This window comes from Loxodonta africana, chromosome 15 (assembly GCF_030014295.1).
Source record: "Loxodonta africana isolate mLoxAfr1 chromosome 15, mLoxAfr1.hap2, whole genome shotgun sequence".
Lineage (NCBI taxonomy): Eukaryota > Metazoa > Chordata > Mammalia > Proboscidea > Elephantidae > Loxodonta > Loxodonta africana.
The window spans coordinates 25,442,924-25,462,134 of NC_087356.1; the positions used below are offsets into that span (position 1 = coordinate 25,442,924).

General features: G+C 46.4%; 1 protein-coding gene across 1 annotated transcript in view; it reads right to left on the reverse strand.

The window, feature by feature from the left end:
- Nucleotides 1-6,743: 6,743 nt before the first annotated feature.
- The window catches only part of ADD2 (adducin 2), a 55,625-nt gene continuing 43,157 nt past the window's right edge, over nt 6,744-19,211 (reverse strand). The window contains exons 14-15 of the mRNA XM_064268699.1: nt 18,195-18,320; nt 6,744-8,909 (exon numbers count right to left, since the gene is read on the reverse strand). Of these exons, the coding sequence (XP_064124769.1) occupies nt 8,605-8,909; nt 18,195-18,320 (431 nt within the window). The 3' untranslated portion in view covers nt 6,744-8,604. The remainder of the gene's footprint in view (nt 8,910-18,194; nt 18,321-19,211) is intronic.

Here is a 19,211-nt window from a genome sequence, read left to right on the forward strand (position 1 = left end):
AAATTATTATTTGAAATTTATCATATATCTTAAGTCATAAAGTACTCTTTAAACATTTGGATAGTTTGTCATATTAACAATGAATAACTCAGTTTCATCAAGGAGTATGCCTTCTAATTTTTAGATTGGTTTCCTTTTGAACTGCTAAATCATTACCACATTATTTTTCCTATGCTCATTCTTAACAGAGTGATATCTCTATCCAGATTAAAGATGGTTTCTGTGTGGGTCCCTGTCCAAAAGCCCAAAGGAAGAGAAAGGGGAAGATGTATGTTTGTTATGGTTACATTTTTGTTAGATTAGAGACCTAGTTATCTATGCGGCAGTGGTGGGATTTATAATAACTTGGCTGATGGTTTCCGTTTTGTATTTATTGGGGTAGTCCAGAGTTAGCTAGGGCCATGGCATTCTTCTCTGACCCTTGTCAGGGTCTTGGTGCTGAAGCATCCTCCACCACCACCCTCATTTCTCTTTACTTAGACTTTGCAAATAGGGTTTCTGCAATGTGAACCCCAGCACCTGGCACACTTATGGGCTGCTCTTGAGGCCATCATTGAGCCCCCACCAGATCTTCCCAGTGCCCCCTCACTGCTGTCAGCTGGCTTCATGTGAGAGCTGCCTTCCACTGTGGGTACTTCCCACTTCTGCTCCAGGAGCCTCTCCTTTTACATGCAGTGAATTGCTAGTTGGTTATTCCTAGACTTAATCTCTTCTATCCTGTGCTCTGCTTTGGAGAAATTTCTCAACATTTCTGGCAGGAAGCTGTGCTCCCATGTTTGTATCCCTTTAGTCATCACAATGGAAATTTAGAAGGAGGAAGAAGAGTCCAACTTGTGGATTTGAATCACCATCTTAAACAACAAGCTTTATAAAGTATTATCAGCACATTCATTGTACTCCCCACCTGATCAGTGTACATAATTGTGGCCTTGTTCCTTATAGGTGGTTTTCTTGGTGGCATCAGGAAAGGAGAAACTGTTGGCTTTGGGGCAGGTAAAGGCCTGGGTTCTTTACTGCTAGGTCCACAGGGGCCCATAGGAACTCCTGGGCACCTGGGTGGAGGAGGAGGTGGGGCTCTGACCTTGGAGGTAGGCAGCATTGGGAGAACAGGTTTTTCCAGGAAGCAGTGATGACCTGGACTGCTTTTGTGGAGTGTTGCTCAGGGCACTCAGGCAGTGGGGTGTAGCAGAAAGAGCAAAGGCTTGGTTACCTAAAAGATCTGTTTGAATTTGGGCTTCACCATGTATTAGCCTGTAACCCACAAAAAGCTTCCTTATTTCAGAGCCTCTTTCCTCATCTATAAAGTGGGTAGTAGTAATAGGACGCCTCTGGGTTTTGTAGGGATTAAACAAGGTGCTATGTGTAAGATGGAGCCCCTGGATGTTACAAACGGTAAACATGTCCAGCTGCTAACCAGAAAGTTGGAAGTTTGAGACCACTCATAGAAACCACAGAAGAAAAGCCTGGTGAGCTACTTCTGAAAAATCAGCCACTGAAAACCCTATGGAGCACAGTTTTACTCTGACACTCAGGGAGTCGTCATGAGTCGGAGCTGACTCAGTGGCAACTGGTGATGTGTAATATGCTTAAAAGAGCCCCTGACACTTATGTGTGGGTGCTCAAAAACACTGGGCTTCTTATTTGAAGGAAGAAGAGCTGGGAAGGTGCAAAATGGGTTCTTTCCTCTTCTTTTTCTCTCTTCTTTCTCCCCTCCAGATAAATCGCCATTTCCCTTTCACTCTTTGGTCTCCCCAGCCCTCTATTTCTTATCTTACACACCTTTCCCACTCCAGCCTGCAAATCTGCTGCTGCCGCTTCCCTACAGAGATGGTCCACATGTCCCCAATCCAACCCATGTGAATCCATCTTCCTCTATGAAGCTGTAATCAAATCTACATTGTCTTTCCCTTTTCAAAAGACTTCAGAGTTTTATTACCTCCCTTTCCTAGCCAGAATTTAGTTATACATATGTTCACGTGTGACCAATGGTTTATAGGGTAAACACTTTTTGTATGGTTAGGTGTTTCCATAAATGAGCCTCCTTTCTGGCTTCTGCTCCCCTGGTTGTCAGGAGAACCGTGTGGTTGGTTGCCGGAAGAACTGCATGGTTGACAGAGATGGGTCACACACCAGGAAGCCAAGCACGTTAGATTTACTAGGGTAATATCTGCAGGTGAGGTAACAGCACATACATACAGAAATCCCCGGGCAGATTCCCACCCTGGCAACACAGTCAGACACCAAAGCAGCAAGAGGGCTCAGGAAGCGGCTTTGGAAAGTTCTCTTGAAAATCACAGGGCAGCTTTGGTGCTCAGAGATTCAAACAGAAAACTATACAAAACCAACCCATAAATATATATTATAGTGTGTATATATATAAAATTGCAAAATAAAAGCCCAAGAGACTAACCATCAATCTGCACATCAGTGGCTCAAAAAGTGTTAGCATAGAGAAAGGCAAAACCATTTGCTGGGATGATGCGTGGTCCAGGGGGCTGGCATTTCAGTAGAAGAAAGAGTATTTACATGGAACCTCTATTTGAAACCTCACAATACTAGGAAAAGCTAATCACAGACAATTATGTACAAGGGAAGACAGTACTCTCGCATGACGATTGTCAGACACAGGTACCTCACCAAAACCATCCAAATAACTTCAGAAAATACTGCTCTCCACCCAGACCGGCCAGGCAACCCGAGCTCTGGACCCCTACCTTTTCTTGGGAAACACTGAAACTCAGCAGTTGTAGCATAGATTGCAGGGATTTAAAGGCGGAGCAGTCCAAGAATAACAAACAATCACCTACAGAGAATGACCAATAGACATAAGGTGGAGCTGAAACGTAGGGTGGGGCTCGCCAAAATATATTTCCATTTTATAAAAGGCCTTGACGTTTTTGTTAAGTGTGGCCCCTCTGTCCTTGGTCCAACTGCTGTCCTTCTGATTCATTTTTAAAGGGAAGATCTGGACTTTGGGCTCCTAAAAGTCACAAAAGATGATTTTCTAGAGAGGATAAGGATTTCAGACTTCTCTACAGTTATTCTCCCAATTTTTTCTTTACACTATTTAGAAATAAGGAGTCCCTGGGTGGTGCAAACAGTTAGCACACTCAGTTGCTAACCAGAAGGTTGGAGGTTGGAATTCACCCAGAGGCATCTCAAAAGAAAGGCCTGGCAATTTACTTCCCAAAAATCAGCCATTGAAAACCCTATGGGCACAGTTCTACTCTGACCTATAGGGGGTCACCATAAGTTGGAGCTGACTTGATAGCAGCTGGTTTATTTAGAAATGAGGGCTTTGTCATGGTACAGCTGGCCTTATCCTGCTGCTTGGGAAGTAGTGGGTGAGGAAAGGAACCAAGGGTGCTGACTGCGCTGACTACACCGAGAGATTGTGCCTCCGGCTGCACTCTCCCACCCTGAGGCTCTGACTACAGCCACAGCCAAGTCCCTCCCTCCCGTGTCCCCAGTAGTGATCATTTCTCCTCCACCTGCAGGCCCCAATTTCTTAAAGCGATGACCCAGCTTTGGGGGAAATCTTGAAGGCAAGCGACACTAAGCATCCATTTAGCAAAGCTTAATATGCCCTAAGGATGAGCTGGTGCTAACCATGACTTCTGGATTAGTGAGAAAACTCCCAACTGGGGATTCTAATTGTTCCTAAAAGTGCCAAAATTCCACATAAAAATCGTGGAAGGAGCTTTCTCTGCTACAGAAGGACACCCACCTGAAATCTCCATTGACCCTGGGTGAGGGTGGCTTCCCACTGTCAGAGGCAAAATGGGGCCGCGAGAGCCATGTGTTCTCATTTCTTGCAAAAAAAGTATGCCACTACCAAGTGGAAAGGTTGGTTAGGCAGGGCAGTTGGAAATAATCACACTGCTATATATGCTTTTTCACAGTGTGACGCAAGGGGTGCACAGATGAATAACCAATGAGCACATTTCAGGAAACTAGTCAGTTCAGGCCTCTTCCGTTTTCAATTATTCCTTTCAGAATAGAGGTAGGACAGTGGTGCTATGACATCCCGTCAGGTTTTGAATTCTGGGGTGCCTTGTCCTTTCTGTGGGAGCAAACAGGTTTATCCCCTACTTCACATCTCCTCAGGCTCTGAATTTTATTGTTTTAGAGAGTTCTGTTGGACTTGAGCAGTCAGAGAAGATGTAAGAACACCTGTTTCCTTTACGCTCAGAGAATCAACTGGAGCTGCGCCAAATTAAGGGCTTCTGCTGAGCCACACGCGTAAAATCAGCGAGGGGGGAACGTGTTCTCACTGGTTCCATCGTCAAAACCTGAAGACCCTTGGCCTGAAATATCACAAAATTCACACATGCACGAAAGCATGATGCACAAGCCTGTGGTAATCTATGTGTGTCTCTACCCCTCTGCATACATCCACGGAAACGCCCACATTTATTTTTAATCTTTGAATTTTCAGAAGTGAGCTTTGCTGCTGGATGGATGGTTCTTTCAAATCCACAGCAACCGAGGAAGCAGCTTTAGAGAGCTCCTGCCATGTAGATAGGAATGGTAGCCCTGATACGGCAGTGCTGGATAACGTCTTGCTAGGCTATCGTAAATGAACGACACAGTATTGTATACACACAGGGTACAGGATTCGAGGCCCAGATTCAGCGGCATAAGGGCGGTGCTTTACAGTAGGGCTCTTATTGGATCAGGCTCCTCATCTAAATCCCCCCAAGTTCTTCCTCCTCAGGGGAAGAATCCCATTTTAGTAATGGGAGTGTTGGGAGGAGGGTTCATTTATATCTGTGTACAACCTGGCTACCTGCAGACCAGGAGGCTCTTACAGAGCCCTGACCTGGGCTAAGGGTTGTCTCCTGGCAGCACCTTTTGCAAAGTTTGGGTAAACGTCATGTGTGGATGTGTACTTGGGTTACAGCCAGGCTTGTCTCTCTACAACCACCTCTCTCTCTGCCTCCCCACTGTCACCCCACCCATCTCCTCAGGGTAAGAAGCTCAGAATCCTCTCCACTTCCCAGCTCAGCTAGCCGTAATGCAACTTTGGAGCAGATTGGTTCAATTTTCTCTTCTCTTTCCTGATGCATATGCAGGCACAGTGGCTTTACTAGAAATGAACCCACTGCCTACCAGTTCTGAGCTCTCCATACATACATTTCTCCAGACTGACAGTGGTCAAAGCTTTCGGCCACCTTCTATCCAGAGCCTAAGAAAATGCCCCTTCCCCTCACCCTAAAAGCCTCTGGTTTTGCTTGGACTGTGTATCTGTCTCAGCAGCCCTCGGTGCACATCCTCAAGCCTGGAGCTAAGCACACCACACCCTATATGTACAAAGGGAGAATAAATTTCCAGAATTACTCAACAGCTCTCCCAACAATTCTACACCGAGACAAAATAGAACCAGAAACTGCACTACACATTAACTCTTGGGATATTTCCCTCTTCCTCTCAAAAATCTATTGTAAGATGCTTTATCCAAAGAATTTTACAGAAAGGAGCTCTGTGCTGGACACTCACTATTCGCTATAATGTAAAATGTAGTGTAAGACAGGCCATCAAAGATGTCTTAGTACTGACACTTCAGAAAGCCTCGTTATGAGGAAAGCCCCAAGCCTCCAACCCAGCCCAGCCCGCTCCGATCCATTCTCCAGTCACCAGAGGGATTTTTCTAAAATGTAAGAATCCAAGTTAGATCATGACTATCCTGAAAATTAAAGCCTTCTGCAGCTCCAAACCCCTTACGTGACAAAGGCTAGCTCCCCAGTACTTTATACAAGTTTCTTTATGACCCAGCCCTGTGCACCTCTGAAGAGAACTGCCACCTGCTTTATACAGTGTGCTCCGGCAATACCAAATTGCTCCATGGAACACGTCATGGTGTTTCCTGCTTCCCTGCCTTAGCGCATGCTCTTTCTGCATCATGGAATGGCCTTTTAACCCCTCGTCTTCCTGAAAACTTCCTCTTTGTTTTGACAATCTAACTTAGCCATCATTTCTTTCAGGAAGTTTTCTCTGACCCCCAAGACAGTTATCTGTTGCTTCCTTATGCCACCTCTATATCCTACGCCTGCTTTGTGATTTGTCTACACGCCTGCTATTCTTAGGAACTTCTTGAGGGTAGGAGCTATGCCCTAGCCTCACACCTGGCCCATGAGCCAAGCTCAATGCGTGCTTTTTGAATGGATGAGTAGTGAACAAATTGATAAACATAAGATGGACCCATGACAAATTCCAAGGATGATGCTCTAGCAAGGCACTGGTATTTTCACCTAAATGAGGCCTCACTGTTCTAAAGGAAATAAAGAGGATGTTTTGACTACAAGGAACCAATCAATGTCATTTCTGAACTACAACCACACAAATACAAAAAGCTACATCAGGGGCTGTGTCCACGCCACACTTCCCACAACATCGCCTGCCACTTACTATTCTAGCCACAGTAATTGTTTTCTTTTCATGTCAGCATAACGCGTGACCCTTAATGGATGCTTAACAAATATTGTGAAAGGATGAATGAATACGAAATCTTTTTTTTAAAGAAGGCATCAAGGCTTGGCTTTAAAAGGCATTTCCCACATCAAAAGTTTTTCTGAGGCATCAGTGCTCCTGACCATGGGGTTGTCCCATCAGGAAGTGGGACAGAGAGGGAAGGGGCATAGGGCAACAGATAGGGATCTGTGCTAGAGAGAGTACTGGGTTTTCCTTCAGCATATGTAAGTTTCCTTTCTTCTCAAGAAATTGCCAAACTATGGGTGGTGTTCCTAGCCCCAGCCAGAGGCTCTTGCCGCTCCTGTGTCTGAGGGCCACACTGGCATCGCCACAACCCACTTAATCAGGAACTTAACATGCAGCGATGGGAATAGGCACAGGTAGTGTCTTACCTCCATTTTAAGTGCTACCATTATAGCAATGAGGGTAAGCACAGGTAGCATCTTACCGCCATATTAAGCGCTAATATTTTGCAGTGAAAACCAGTCATGGAAATGGGTTCTGAACTAAAACAACCACTCTTGGGGATTAAATAGCTGTTAAAAGCAAGGGCTCTAGACTCAGTCTGGTCTAGGTTCAAATCCAGCCTCTGGCTCTTACTAGCCAAGTCATCTGGGGCAAGTCAATTATCCTTTTGGGCCTTAGTTTCTCACCCATAAAATGGGAATGATTATATCCACCTCACAGGATAATTGGGAGGGCTAAGAGACACAATGTATGTAAAGCCCACATAGTGCTTATACCTAGCAAATGTTCAAAAAGTGGAAAACTATGATTAAGAGCTTTCAAAAATATTTTTACATTACTCAGCACAAAAGGGGAAAAATATTCTTTGACAACACTGTGCTTTAAAGAGAATGGATTGTCTAATTTTTAGGAGTAACAGTGCTTATTAATCAGTGCCCATGGAGGAATACGAAAAGATAACACTGGCATTTAAAACAAAAGTTGTGGCCGTTACCAGGCCCAAGGATGGACAGGGCCACAGACACCCAAGCATTTCTCTGATAGCTGGTCCAAAGAGATTAATCCTGAAGGGCTCATCTCTGATTCTTCTCTGCTGGACCCCAAGTGAGGATCAAAACCCCAAAGGAGCCAAGATCCAGGTGCTGAAGGCAGGAGGACACCAGTTCTGGTCTGTAAGCTAATGGTCGTGGGTTTAAGGGCAGGTCAGGGACACCTGACTGTAGGACAAGAGCAAAGAAAGCTGCATTGCTCTGTGTGTCATGCAAAGCTAGAAAGGCGCAGCATTCTCCTGCTGCTTTGGCCTTCCTTATACAACCCAAAGCCAACAGAGAATCCAGATTTCCCCAAATTTATGCCCTAAGCATTAGACAACTTTTAATCTATGCTAAATTTGGTTTAATTTTGAAGTGCCTGAGATGCACAACTGGAATGGGTCAAGTTCCTGGCATCTTTACATCAATTAAGCCATCCCCAATCCTTAGTCTGACTTGGCCTTCCCTTATGTTTGTCAACTCTTAGAACTTTCCACCTGTCACTTAAGAGGTTCCATGAAGAAAGCTCAGGGTCAGTGGTTGGGTAAGTACAAGCTAAGCCATCAGCCCTTGGGAGCAAAGGTTAACTTCTGTTATTGGGGTCAATTTGTATGGTTATTTTGAGCAGCAGGGCAGGACCCTAAATAGAAAAGAGGAGAAAGGCTTCTAAACACGGTGATCTCTCCATCAGATGGAGATTGGGTTCTCTCAAAGAAAGTGAATCTTGCTCAGGAGAATCCTTAACCACTCTGATTTAGCCTGAGCCTGTGAAAGCTTGTGACCCATTTCTGGCCTTCGTGCCCTGGGCTCAGATGAATGGGCAACATCCTCACAAAGATGGCCCACAACTAGGCAGTGTTGTATAGTGGAAAGAGCACTGGACTGGGAGTCAGGAGACCTGAATTCTAGTGCAGGCTCTGCCACTAACCAGCTGTGTGACCTTGGACATACCACTTGATTTCTCTGGGGTAACTGTAAAATGAGGGGTTGGCTAGGTCACCTCTAAGATTCCCCTCAGAGTGTGATCCAGGGTGCTATCTTACCCCTCCTTGGCCCTGTGCTTCCAGGGACAGAAATGGGAGAAGGGGGGGAGAGGAAAGAGAGGATGCAGATGGGAGCCCATGAGTGTCAGGAATCAGGACTCCACTTTCTCCTTCTTTTTGCTCTTTTTCAGGAAGGATGGGGTTCGGAATTTCTTTTTCTTCTTTGAGGGAGACTTGGAAGGTGAGCCCTCTGGGGACATGGGGCCACTGGTGACAGACTCAGTTTTGTCCTTGGAGGTATCGACATCGGTGTCAGCATTGGTGGTCATCTGACTCAAGCCTTTGCTGAGGATTTCCTCTGCTGTCTGCTCGTCCTCCCTTCCGTTGACCACCACCTCTTCTGACTGGGTTTTTTCGGGCTCTGTGGGGGATTTGCTTGTTTCTGTCTTCTTATCACCTTTTAGAAAAAGATAAAAAGACACGACCCATAAGATTTCATTCAGGTGACAGCTTTCACCTAGCGTTAACAGAACCATTTCTAGGCAATTCTGTAAAGTAAGTCTAGAGTAATGGGAGGGGAAGATTGACACTATAGGGGGTTGGGGCCAAGCAGTTCTCTCAGAGACAAAAGGAAGGACTGGATTCTCATCCAAACCCTGAAGCCACTTCCAAGTGGCCTACCATGGGGAACGAGTCCTTGGTTGGTCAGTAACTCTGGGTTCTTGTCCACAAATTTAAACAGATATCGATGTCTGAACATGGCAGGGGCCCCAGTTGGGGCCCAGTTCAGCAGAACTTTTCTAGGCACAGAAAGAGGGAAGAGACACAGAGGAGGAGAAAGGCTATGGGAAGGGAGAGCAATGTCATGGACATCTCAAGGGAGGAATCTGAGAACTGTTCTAACTGGTTCGGTTGCACCAATAAAAACAGGGAAATTACATGTTTTCAAACCCATTCATTTACATAGGGGAGAAAATTTTGGAAATATGGAGAGCATCTTCTCAGCAGGCAGAGAGGAAGGCAGAGGGAGGATGGAAATCCCTGAGTGAGATCCCCTCATTTCTGAGACATAGGATTAGCCAATCAGGGAAGACCCCTGTTGGCCTGTTCTAGCAGTCCCCCAGGCCCCCCAATCTTTGTTCCATAGTGCAGAAGACCTGTTAGGACTGCAACTGTGAACAAGGCTAGGCTTCTCAGACCCCAGAAATGCAGACCTCCTGGGAAGGGAAGAGGGGGAAATTATAAAATCACAGATTTTGAAAAATAGAAAGGAATGTAAAAATCATCTAGATTATCTCTTCCCCATTTTACAGATATGAAAACTGAGTAAAACAGTGAGTAGGCTCAGTCTCTGACTTCTAGTCCAATGTTCTTTCTACTAAATGAAAATGAGAGGAATGTATGAGTGCGTATGTGTGTGTGCATTTGCACATGTATGTGTGAGAGAATGTGTATGTTCATACGTGTGTGTGAGATCACATCACAAGAAGGAACTCCAACACACTCCACTATACAGGAATATGTGCAATGGGGGAAGGTAAAAGGGGTAACTATAGAAGAAATGGGCGAAGAAATAAGTTTTAGGAAAAGGCTAGGGTTCTTGACAGGGGTCAAGACTGAGAAAATGTCTGGTTATATGGAGGATGGGACAGAAAAAGCTGGAGACAGAAAGGGCCAGTTTAATTACTGGGGCAAGATCTCCTTATAAGGAAGTCTTCTTAACTTTGGAGCCCTGGTGGCATGGTAGTTAAGAGCTCAGCTGCTAACCAAAAGGCTGGCACTTTGAATCCATCAGCTAGTCCTTGAAAACCCTATGGGGCAGTTCTACTCTGTCCCACAGGGTTGCTATGAGCTGAAATCAACTCAATGGCAATGGGCTAACAGATTCTGTAACTTCAGAAACAGGCTGAGGCAAATTAGCAACCATTCCCAGATGACTTTTGAGAACTAGCTCCCTCTTAGCACCTTTGGCCTCTGGTTTCCATTTTTCCACTGCCCAATCCATGTCCTGTCATCATTCAGAAGCTTAGCTTCAAAGTTCTCAAAGCTTCAAGTTCAATATCCTTGACTCCTACAGCCCTTCCTCCCACCCCCATGTACTCCTGGGCCATCAAGGGGCAGTGCTCTTGAATGCAATAAACCAGTATGATCACTACATTCTACCTGTCCACTCTCTTCTTCCCATTTCACCCACTATTTGGCCTCATCAACCCTCTGGTCCCTGCATCCCCGCCTGTTTCCCTCTGTCTGGAAAGCCCTTCTCTTTCCTCTGTGTCCCCAACCCTTGCCGCATATAGTGAATCAGCTTGAGTCTTTCCTAACCCTCCAACTCCACTTCCAGGTAGAACGTATCACTCCTTCATTTCTGCCCCCTACTATATAAGCTTCCATCGTAGCAACTGTAAAACTATCACGTTTGTTTTACATATGCCTGTCTCTCCCTTAGAAGCCAGAATGCTCCTTAGAAGCAAGAATAGTGAGACTTCGTCTCACATACTTTGGACATTTTATGAGGAGGGACCAGTGCCTGGAGAAGGGCAGCAAAGAGGGTAGAGTAGAGGGTCAGCAAAAAAGAGGAAGACCCTCGATGAGATAGATTGACACAGTGGCTACAACAATGGACTCAAGCATGACAATGATTGTGATGATGGTGCAGGACCAGGCAGCATTTCATTCTGTCGTATATGGGGTTGCTGTGAGTCGGAATCAACTCAATGGTACCTAACAACAACAACAACATCTTCCCCTGTAGGTCCCTGGGTAGCCCAAATGGTTTGCACTTGACCACTAACATAAAGGTTGGCAGTCTGAACCCACCCAGGGACACCACGAAATAAAGCCCTGATGATCTGCTTCTGTAAAGATTAGTCAAGAAAACCATATGGAGTAAGTAGTTCTACCCTGTAACACATGGGGTTACCATGAGTCAGAATTGACTCAACAGCAATGGGTCTGTTTTCTTTCTTTCTTTGTTATCTTTCTCTATAGGGTTTTCATTTCAGGCAGGACCAGGCAACATTTCATTCTGATATACATAAGGTCTCCATGGGTCAGAGCTGACTCAATGGCAGCTAACAACAACAACATCTCTCCCTATAAACTAAAATATACGAGAACAGGACTACATCTAATTATCTATATAATTAGCTTATAAAAGGCACTCAGATGTCTGTGGAAAGCAGGTGTGGTTGAATATATGAGCAAAGAGATGAACAATCCAACAAAATCACCTCATCTTTTTCTTGTCTGTCCCAGCCCCCGTCTGAGCCTTCTAAATAGAAACAGATCCATTCGTGAAAACAAACACTGGCCGAGAGTGCTGGCCCTTATCTCCTGCATCTATTCCCCTCTCCTCACTTTCATTTTCCTTGGCTCTTGAACCTAACATGGTTCTGCAGCTTCAGTCTGGACCCCCCACTACAGGTCCCTGCATTGGGACATGTGTCTTAAGCTTGAGCCTTGGCACTCTCCCTCCCAAACCAAAAATGATTTTGGTAAATGACAAAGATGATTTCATCCCACCCAAACCAAGATGATTAAAGTACTTGCCTTCTAGCTCCAAGAACACATCTGTTGAAAAGAGGGGTCCCCACTTTCTGTCCAGGGGTCATTTCCTACCTTTTTATTGATGGTAACCCTTACCCCAATGGCACTTTTCATAGATGTCCCTTCATCTCTGCCTGCTCTACTTGTCAACCTAAGCTTCAGCTTTATCCCCCAGTCAGTGTCTTGGCTTAGGAGGGTAGCACTCAAGGTTCTTCTCACCATTCAGAAAGCGAGGACCATACCGCTGTGTCTGCCAGGATCTCAGAGGGCTCCCATACAGTGAGTTGTTTTGGGGAATAACAGCAAATGGAAACTGGGGCTAGTGGAGGCACAGTGGGCCTTAGAGGAGCCAGGTTCCAAAGTGTGGTCACACTCCCTCAGCTATAGAAGGCAGAGACTACTCGAGGATACTGATGGCCAAGAGAAGGGGCTGTGGGCAGGGATCCAGAAATAAACACTTATTGGGCTCCTGGGAAGTACTAAGGACCAGCTCTGAGGGCCCCCATGAGTCAGAAATGACTCAATGGCAATGGGTTTGGTGTTTTTTGTCATTGTTTATAAGGGCCCTTGACCCCCTTCTCTGTTAGCAGCACAGGGGAGTTACAGTGAGGGCTACACAAAGTTTTCAACTAGTGGTGGGGCTGGCCACGCTGGGGAGGATCCCAGGAGCTAGGGGCAGATGGACGCTCACCTTCCAGTGACCTCTAAAACGAGCCATTAACTTTCTCTCCTAAGTGGGGCACTTGCGGCTCTGGGACTAGGGGCCAGGTGTGGGGGTGGGTAGAGTGGGATAGAGGCTGGGTCATGGGAGCCTCTGTCCAGAGGTGGAGGTCAGCTAGCTGAGGGCATCTGAAGAGCCAGTGACTGGAAGCAAGACTGGAAGTGGAAGCCAGGCTCTACCTCTAGACCCCTTTGGGTTGTGAAACAAAGGGCTAAAAGGCTTCCTGAAGCTGGAGGAGGAAAGAAAGGCCTCTGTTTAGGGGTACAGAGCTTCTCTACTCTACCTCTCAGACTGCATTTCTCATTATCCCATAGCTTCTAGTCACTCACTGTCTCTTAGTCCTCCCATGTCCCTTGCCAGGAATGCCCACTCCCCCCACTTCCTGGCCACCACCCCTGGACAGCCCACTCCATTCCTGTCTGCCAGCCCAAGTACGTACCTCCCCAAGGTCTGACTCAAGCCACGCTATCTGTGTAGCCCTCCCTGACACCCAGAAATGATCTTGCCTGTCTCTAAACCTGTTGTTAGGTGCCATCAAGTCAGTTCCAACTCACAGCAACTCTGTATACAACAGAACGAAACACTGCCCAGTCCTGCACTGTCCGCACAACCATTGTCATATTTGAGGCCACTGTTGCAGCCACTGTGTCAATTCATCTCATTGAGAGTCTTCCTCTTTTCTGATGACTCTCTACCAAGCATGATGCCCTTCTCCAGGGACTGAGCCCTCCTAATAACACGTCCAAAGCACATGAGACGAAGTATTGCCGTCCTCACTTCTGAGGGGCATTCCGGCTATACTTCTCTAAACCTAGTATCCATGTACTCATTTTATGTTTGCATGTGCCATTTGTCTTTTTTTTTTTTTAAGAATCCATTCACCATCCAAGTAGACCATTCAGGGCAGAAACTTTGTCTTTTACTCCTCTGGACAACTATCACACAACTCAGCAACAATGTGCTCAAGCCGTGTTTATTGCTACTGCTGAGTAGGGGGTCCTGACTTTCCCCAAGTAAGACAGATGAAGATTAAACAGAGGATGCCCTTGCTCACATCAGCAGCTGTGCTCTTCTGTGCTGATTCTTTGGGGTGAGTATGTAAGGATGGAATATGGGCCTTACCTATTTCAAGGAGCAAGGCTGCCTTCCTCCCCGGGCCTGATGAACCCAGCCCACTAATATCTCAGGGGCAAGCACACAGTCTCTGGATCCAGTCCCACAGCTTAGGGAGGCCCTCTTTTTGCAACAGGAGAGATACAAAGGAGAGCCTACAAACAGGATGTGCCAACTAGTTGACCTTTGGTTCTGGCGAATCCTGTTTCTAGGCATTTTGTGAAAATGCAGACTCCCAGTCTCACCCCCGCCACAGAGTTTGAAACAGAAGATGGGCCAATGAATATATATTTTTAGCAAGCTCTAGCTTGTTAAAGGCCCGGAAGGTGTACTGGCCACACACTGGGAAGATGGGGCTAGAATAATATGTCTCCTCCCATCTTCACCTCCCCAAGGATTGTGAGAGCACCACTGATAGCAAAGCAAAGCAGAGCTTCCAATAAATACGGGCAGTAAACTCTTAGCAACTCCCACCCACTCACCATGGTTGGGACATAAAAATTCCCCTGAGCACCCAAATATACTTTTCATGTGTGGTAGCTTTATCCAAATATGGCCCCAATGAACCATGCCTCCAGGAATTCATAGGCTTGTGTAATCCCCTCCCATCATGAATCTGGACCAGCTCTGTGGCTCACTGTAACCAACAGAATGTAGAGGAAGTGCCACTGCACAAGCCTCAGGGCCAAGACAAGATGGCCTGGGAACTTTCACCTTTACAGTTTGGGGAGCTCTGAGCCACGTATAAAGTCCTGCTATCTTGATGGAAACACATGTGGAGAGGCCACATGGCGAGGTTCTGTGCTACGAATTGAATTGTGTCCCCCCAAAATATGTTGCCAACTTGGTCATGATTTCCAGTACTGTGTGACTGTCCACCATTTTGTTATCTAATGTAATTTTCCCATGTGTTGTAAATCCTACCTCTATAATGTTAATGAGGCAGGATTAAAGGCAGTTATGTTAATGAGGCAGGACTCAATCCACAAGGTTAGATTTTTGTCTTGAGTCAATCTCTTTTGACACATAAAAGAGAGAAGCGAGCAGAGAGACTGGGGACCTCATACACCAAGAAAGCAGTGCCGGAAGCATAGTGTGTCCTTTGGATCCGGGGTCCCTGTGCTGAGAAGCTCCTCAGCTGTGGAAAATTGATGATAAGGACCTTATTCCAGAAAGCCTTTCCCTGGAGCTGGCACCCTGAATTCAGACTTCTAGCCTCCTAGACTGTGAGAGAATAAATTTCTCTTTGCTAAAGCCATCCACTTGTGATATTTCTGTTACAGCAGCACTAGGTGACTAAGATACCCCACACACAAGGGGACAGAGAGGACCAGCCATCCCAGTGTACTAGCTCCCCTTCCCAAGGTGCCGGACATGTGAATGCACCATCTTGAAAGTTCTAGTGTAGTCAAGCTCCCACTGACCACAGCCCCAGCTATCAAACAGAACAGAACTTTCCAGTTAAGCCCAGTTCAATCCAGTCAACCCACAGAAGAACTAATTTACATTAAGCTAGTTTTTATTATGCACCATGATTTAATTTCCTATTGCTGCATTAAAAAAAAAAAAACCAAAGCTTAGAACAACAATCAGTATATTGTCTCTTATGATTCTGAGAACATGGTACATAATAAGAACTAATTTTATCTAAACACATTACGGAGTACTTTTACATTCATAAGCTCATATTATCCTGACAACAATGCTGTGAGTTAAGAAGTGCAAGGATTCACGTTATTCCCTCATTCTGCATATTTTTAAGTGAGATGGCTAAATTAGTAAGTGGCAGAGCTGCTCTACTGATGCTGAATACAGGGCTATTTCCTCACAGGCTTAGACAGTGCCCCTGTGGGGCTCACTGGGGAATGGAGTCAGCAGGAGCCAGTCAGGAACAATTCAAAGAGAAGGAGATGACAGGGATGACCAGATGTGAAGAGGATTTGAAAGACTCTTTCACAGAGGCTGAGGAGGTAGGAGTCAGGGAGACAGACAAGGAATGACATTGAGGTGACTCAGCACAAGAGGATTTGAGAGCACAGCAGCTAGGTACTAGAAAGTATAGAGGCTGCCTGGAGGGTCAGCCCTGTCTGCCCTTAGGAGCTGGGCCAGCCACAGACCACAAGGCCAAGGCCACCCAGCCCTACTTCACACCAGTCACCCCATGCAGCCACAGCTCCTGCTGTTGTCTTGCAGGGCCTGCTCCAAGGAGGACCAAGGTCCCCTCTCTGTCTTCATTGCAGAAAGTGTCTTCAGGGAAGACCTTAACTTTTCTAATAACTCAACTACAGTGTCGTTCCCCCCCCAACCCCCAGCGGTGGAGATTTGGACCAGAGAGAACCAGGAATCCTTCCACAGTGGATATGACATCAGATGATAGGTAAGCAGTTATCTTGCCCATTGCACACCTTCCTCCTGCCCTCTGTCGCGCTGAGCAGTACAAGTCACTCCAAGGAGCTTCCAGGGGCTGAAATGGAATTGCCATTCCTAGTCCCACCTACCATCAGCCTCCTCCTCAGCCCTAGATTTCCTTCCTGCAACTGCACATGCCCTGAGGGATGATGAAGATAGAGTCAGGCCAGACCATCCACTCATCCCTAGAAGGCAGTTGGTCCCCAAGAGACTTCAGGCTCTGGCCCACAGCCCTAGAAGAGGTCATAGGCTCCTTAGAAGTACCCACACATTAGAAATAGAGATGGAGGTGTGCTTCTGAGGGTCATAAGCCCTCTATCTCACAGAGTGCCCGGGAGCTGGCCCCACTGCCACTCACTGTGGGGACTTGTTGCTTCTGGGTGTGCATGTGGCTGTGTGTGTTTGTGCATGTGCGTGTGTGTGTGCGTGCTGTACGTGTGCACACCCATGTCCCTCAGAGGGAAGCCTCATCCATGCATAGCACATATGGGACTGGTGGTGAATCTTACAGCCAGGAAACCTCCCAAAGGCAGGGTTGTAAGTTGCAAAAGAAAAAAAAAAAAAATGGGAGAAATATATTTCTTTTGAAAAAGTCCTCCCTCCCCCGTTGCAAGGGTTGGAGTGAGTTAGTAAACAGCCTCTCTATACTTACTACAGAGACAAGTATTCAGAATCGGAGGAAACTCCTTTGATGAAGGCACAAATGGGAAGAGAAAGGAAGATGTTGTGGAGACAAGTTGACAACACCAGGATGATACACAATGAGCACACACACAATCGGGAACATCTACTTGGGGATCTGGCCTCAAGCAGATGGGTTTCCTCTGACAACGCTGGGCCTGCACTCAAGGCAGCACTTGGTTTACGGAGGGACTCAGGGGCTGGAGAGTCTACCAGAGTCCACATATGTGGTCATGCTTCCCAGGAGAAGATTGCAAGAGGCCACTGAGGGACTGCTGTCTTCATGGCAGTAGGGCAGTTCCTGGAGGGCCCAGGGGCAGAGTGTTCCTACTCGGGAATGACTCCAGGACCGTATTAAAGACAGTTTTATGGTCTAGGTGGTTATGAACTATAATAGGATCATTATCCACCAAATGATTGTTATTAATCATAATGATAATTAGATCTTACATTTAAATCATGTTTTTATTCATTCAAAGTAAGCTCTCATCTACAGCTTCCCTTATACACATAACAACATTTAAAAAAGGAACATATGAGTAGCCCCATATAACAGATGAGGAAACTGAGCCACAGAGAGGTTAAATGATTTGCTGAAGTTAGCAGCTGAGTTGGGCCTAGAATTCAGCTCTCTAAACTAGTATCTCTCTAGCGCAATGCTTCTCAGCTCGGGCTGCACGTTAGATTCTGCTGGAGAGGTCTTGAAACTTCAGGCTGCACACTGCCCCTTCCCCCTTCCCCTTCCCCACTCAGACCATCTAACTCAGAACCACTGAGGGCGGGACTCAAGCATCAATAGTTGGTGATTCCAATGTGCAGCCAAGGTCCAGAATAGCATCAGCCACACCTGGAAGCTTGTTGCAAATGCAGAATCTCAGGTCCCACCCAGAGCTGCTGAGTCAGAGTCTGAATTTTAACAAGATGCTCCAGGTGATTCCTATGCACACTGAAGTCTGAGAACGGGGGTAGTGCCTCCAGGAAGGCTCATCAGCCAGCCTGATCTAAGTTAGAGGTGAGGGGGCTGTGGGTTAATCGTCAACTTACTCATCATTGCTTAGCCTGGCCTTAACGTCTAAGCTTGTGAATCAAACAAGCTTAAATTTGGTAACCCCTATTTCAGGCTCCCCTGAAACAGCACAGGGGAAAGTTTTTCAGGTCAGGGACAATGCCTGCTTAAAGTATTGTGTGGGTACTTGCCCTGCTTTCCCCGAAGGCACCTTTCTTGGCCTGTGGATGCACTTCCCTCCCAGCCTGTCTGCCTAGCTGACTCACCGTCCAAAGTCGTGGATGGAGACACCATGGGACTTTTCGTCTCTGACTTTGATGGACTCTTCACAGGAGAAGTAGGTGCAGACTTCACAGGTGACTCTGGCCCTTCTGTGGCAATTTCTTTCTCTCCTGAAAATACAGAAAACCATCTCAGGGTAGAGGTCAACTAGAGGACATATGGGCAGACAGAGAGAGAGAGAGTGCACATTTAAAAAAAAAAATGCTTTTTTCTACTTTGTCGTTATTTCTCCTGGCTAATAATGAACTTTCCAGCTGTAGGGTAATTCTATTCGGCTCTATGGATCCCCTCCTAATGGAGTTCGTTTCGCTCCTCCCCGAAGTATGCTAGGGATGAGCTCAGGATGGACTCGGGCTAAGGTACAAGGCCAGGAGTGGTATGAGTAGGCTGGTGGCTAAGGCCAAGGAATGCCTTAGCAACAAGAAGAAAAACATCTGGGCCTGGATGTGAAGTCCCTGGAAGCACTGGCTGCTCAAGGACTTGGGAGAAAAAACAATAAGCCTTAGCCTCAGCTGGAATGGTATATAAGCTTGTGTCCCTTGCTAAAGGGTTGCAGAGTGCTAAACCAGTACAGCTGCCACCCTGGGTTGTCCTGTAAGTAAGCTCCCCTAATAAACCATATGTCATGATCGTTGCTTCCAGAGTCTTTCTTTGGTCTCTCGGAGACATGGCCAACCTTGGGCCCAGCTACCTCTGGTTGTTACATAACAGCAGCTAAAGTTAACTGTGCATAGTTTTAGCTGTTCTAGAGTCTGCTCTTGACTCATGGAAATCCCATGCAAAGTGGAACAAAACGTCGCCTGGTCCTGTGCCACCCCATGATTTGTTGCAGATCGGACTGTTGTGATCCATAGTGTTTTCATTGCCTGAGTCCCTCAGTGGTGCAAATAGTTAAGCACTGGGCTACTAATCAAAAGAGGGCAGGCAAGTGAGGATTGAAAATGAAAGCAAGAAAAGGCTAGGTAGAGCCACCAAGGCCCTCCCCAGGTAGGAAGGAATGT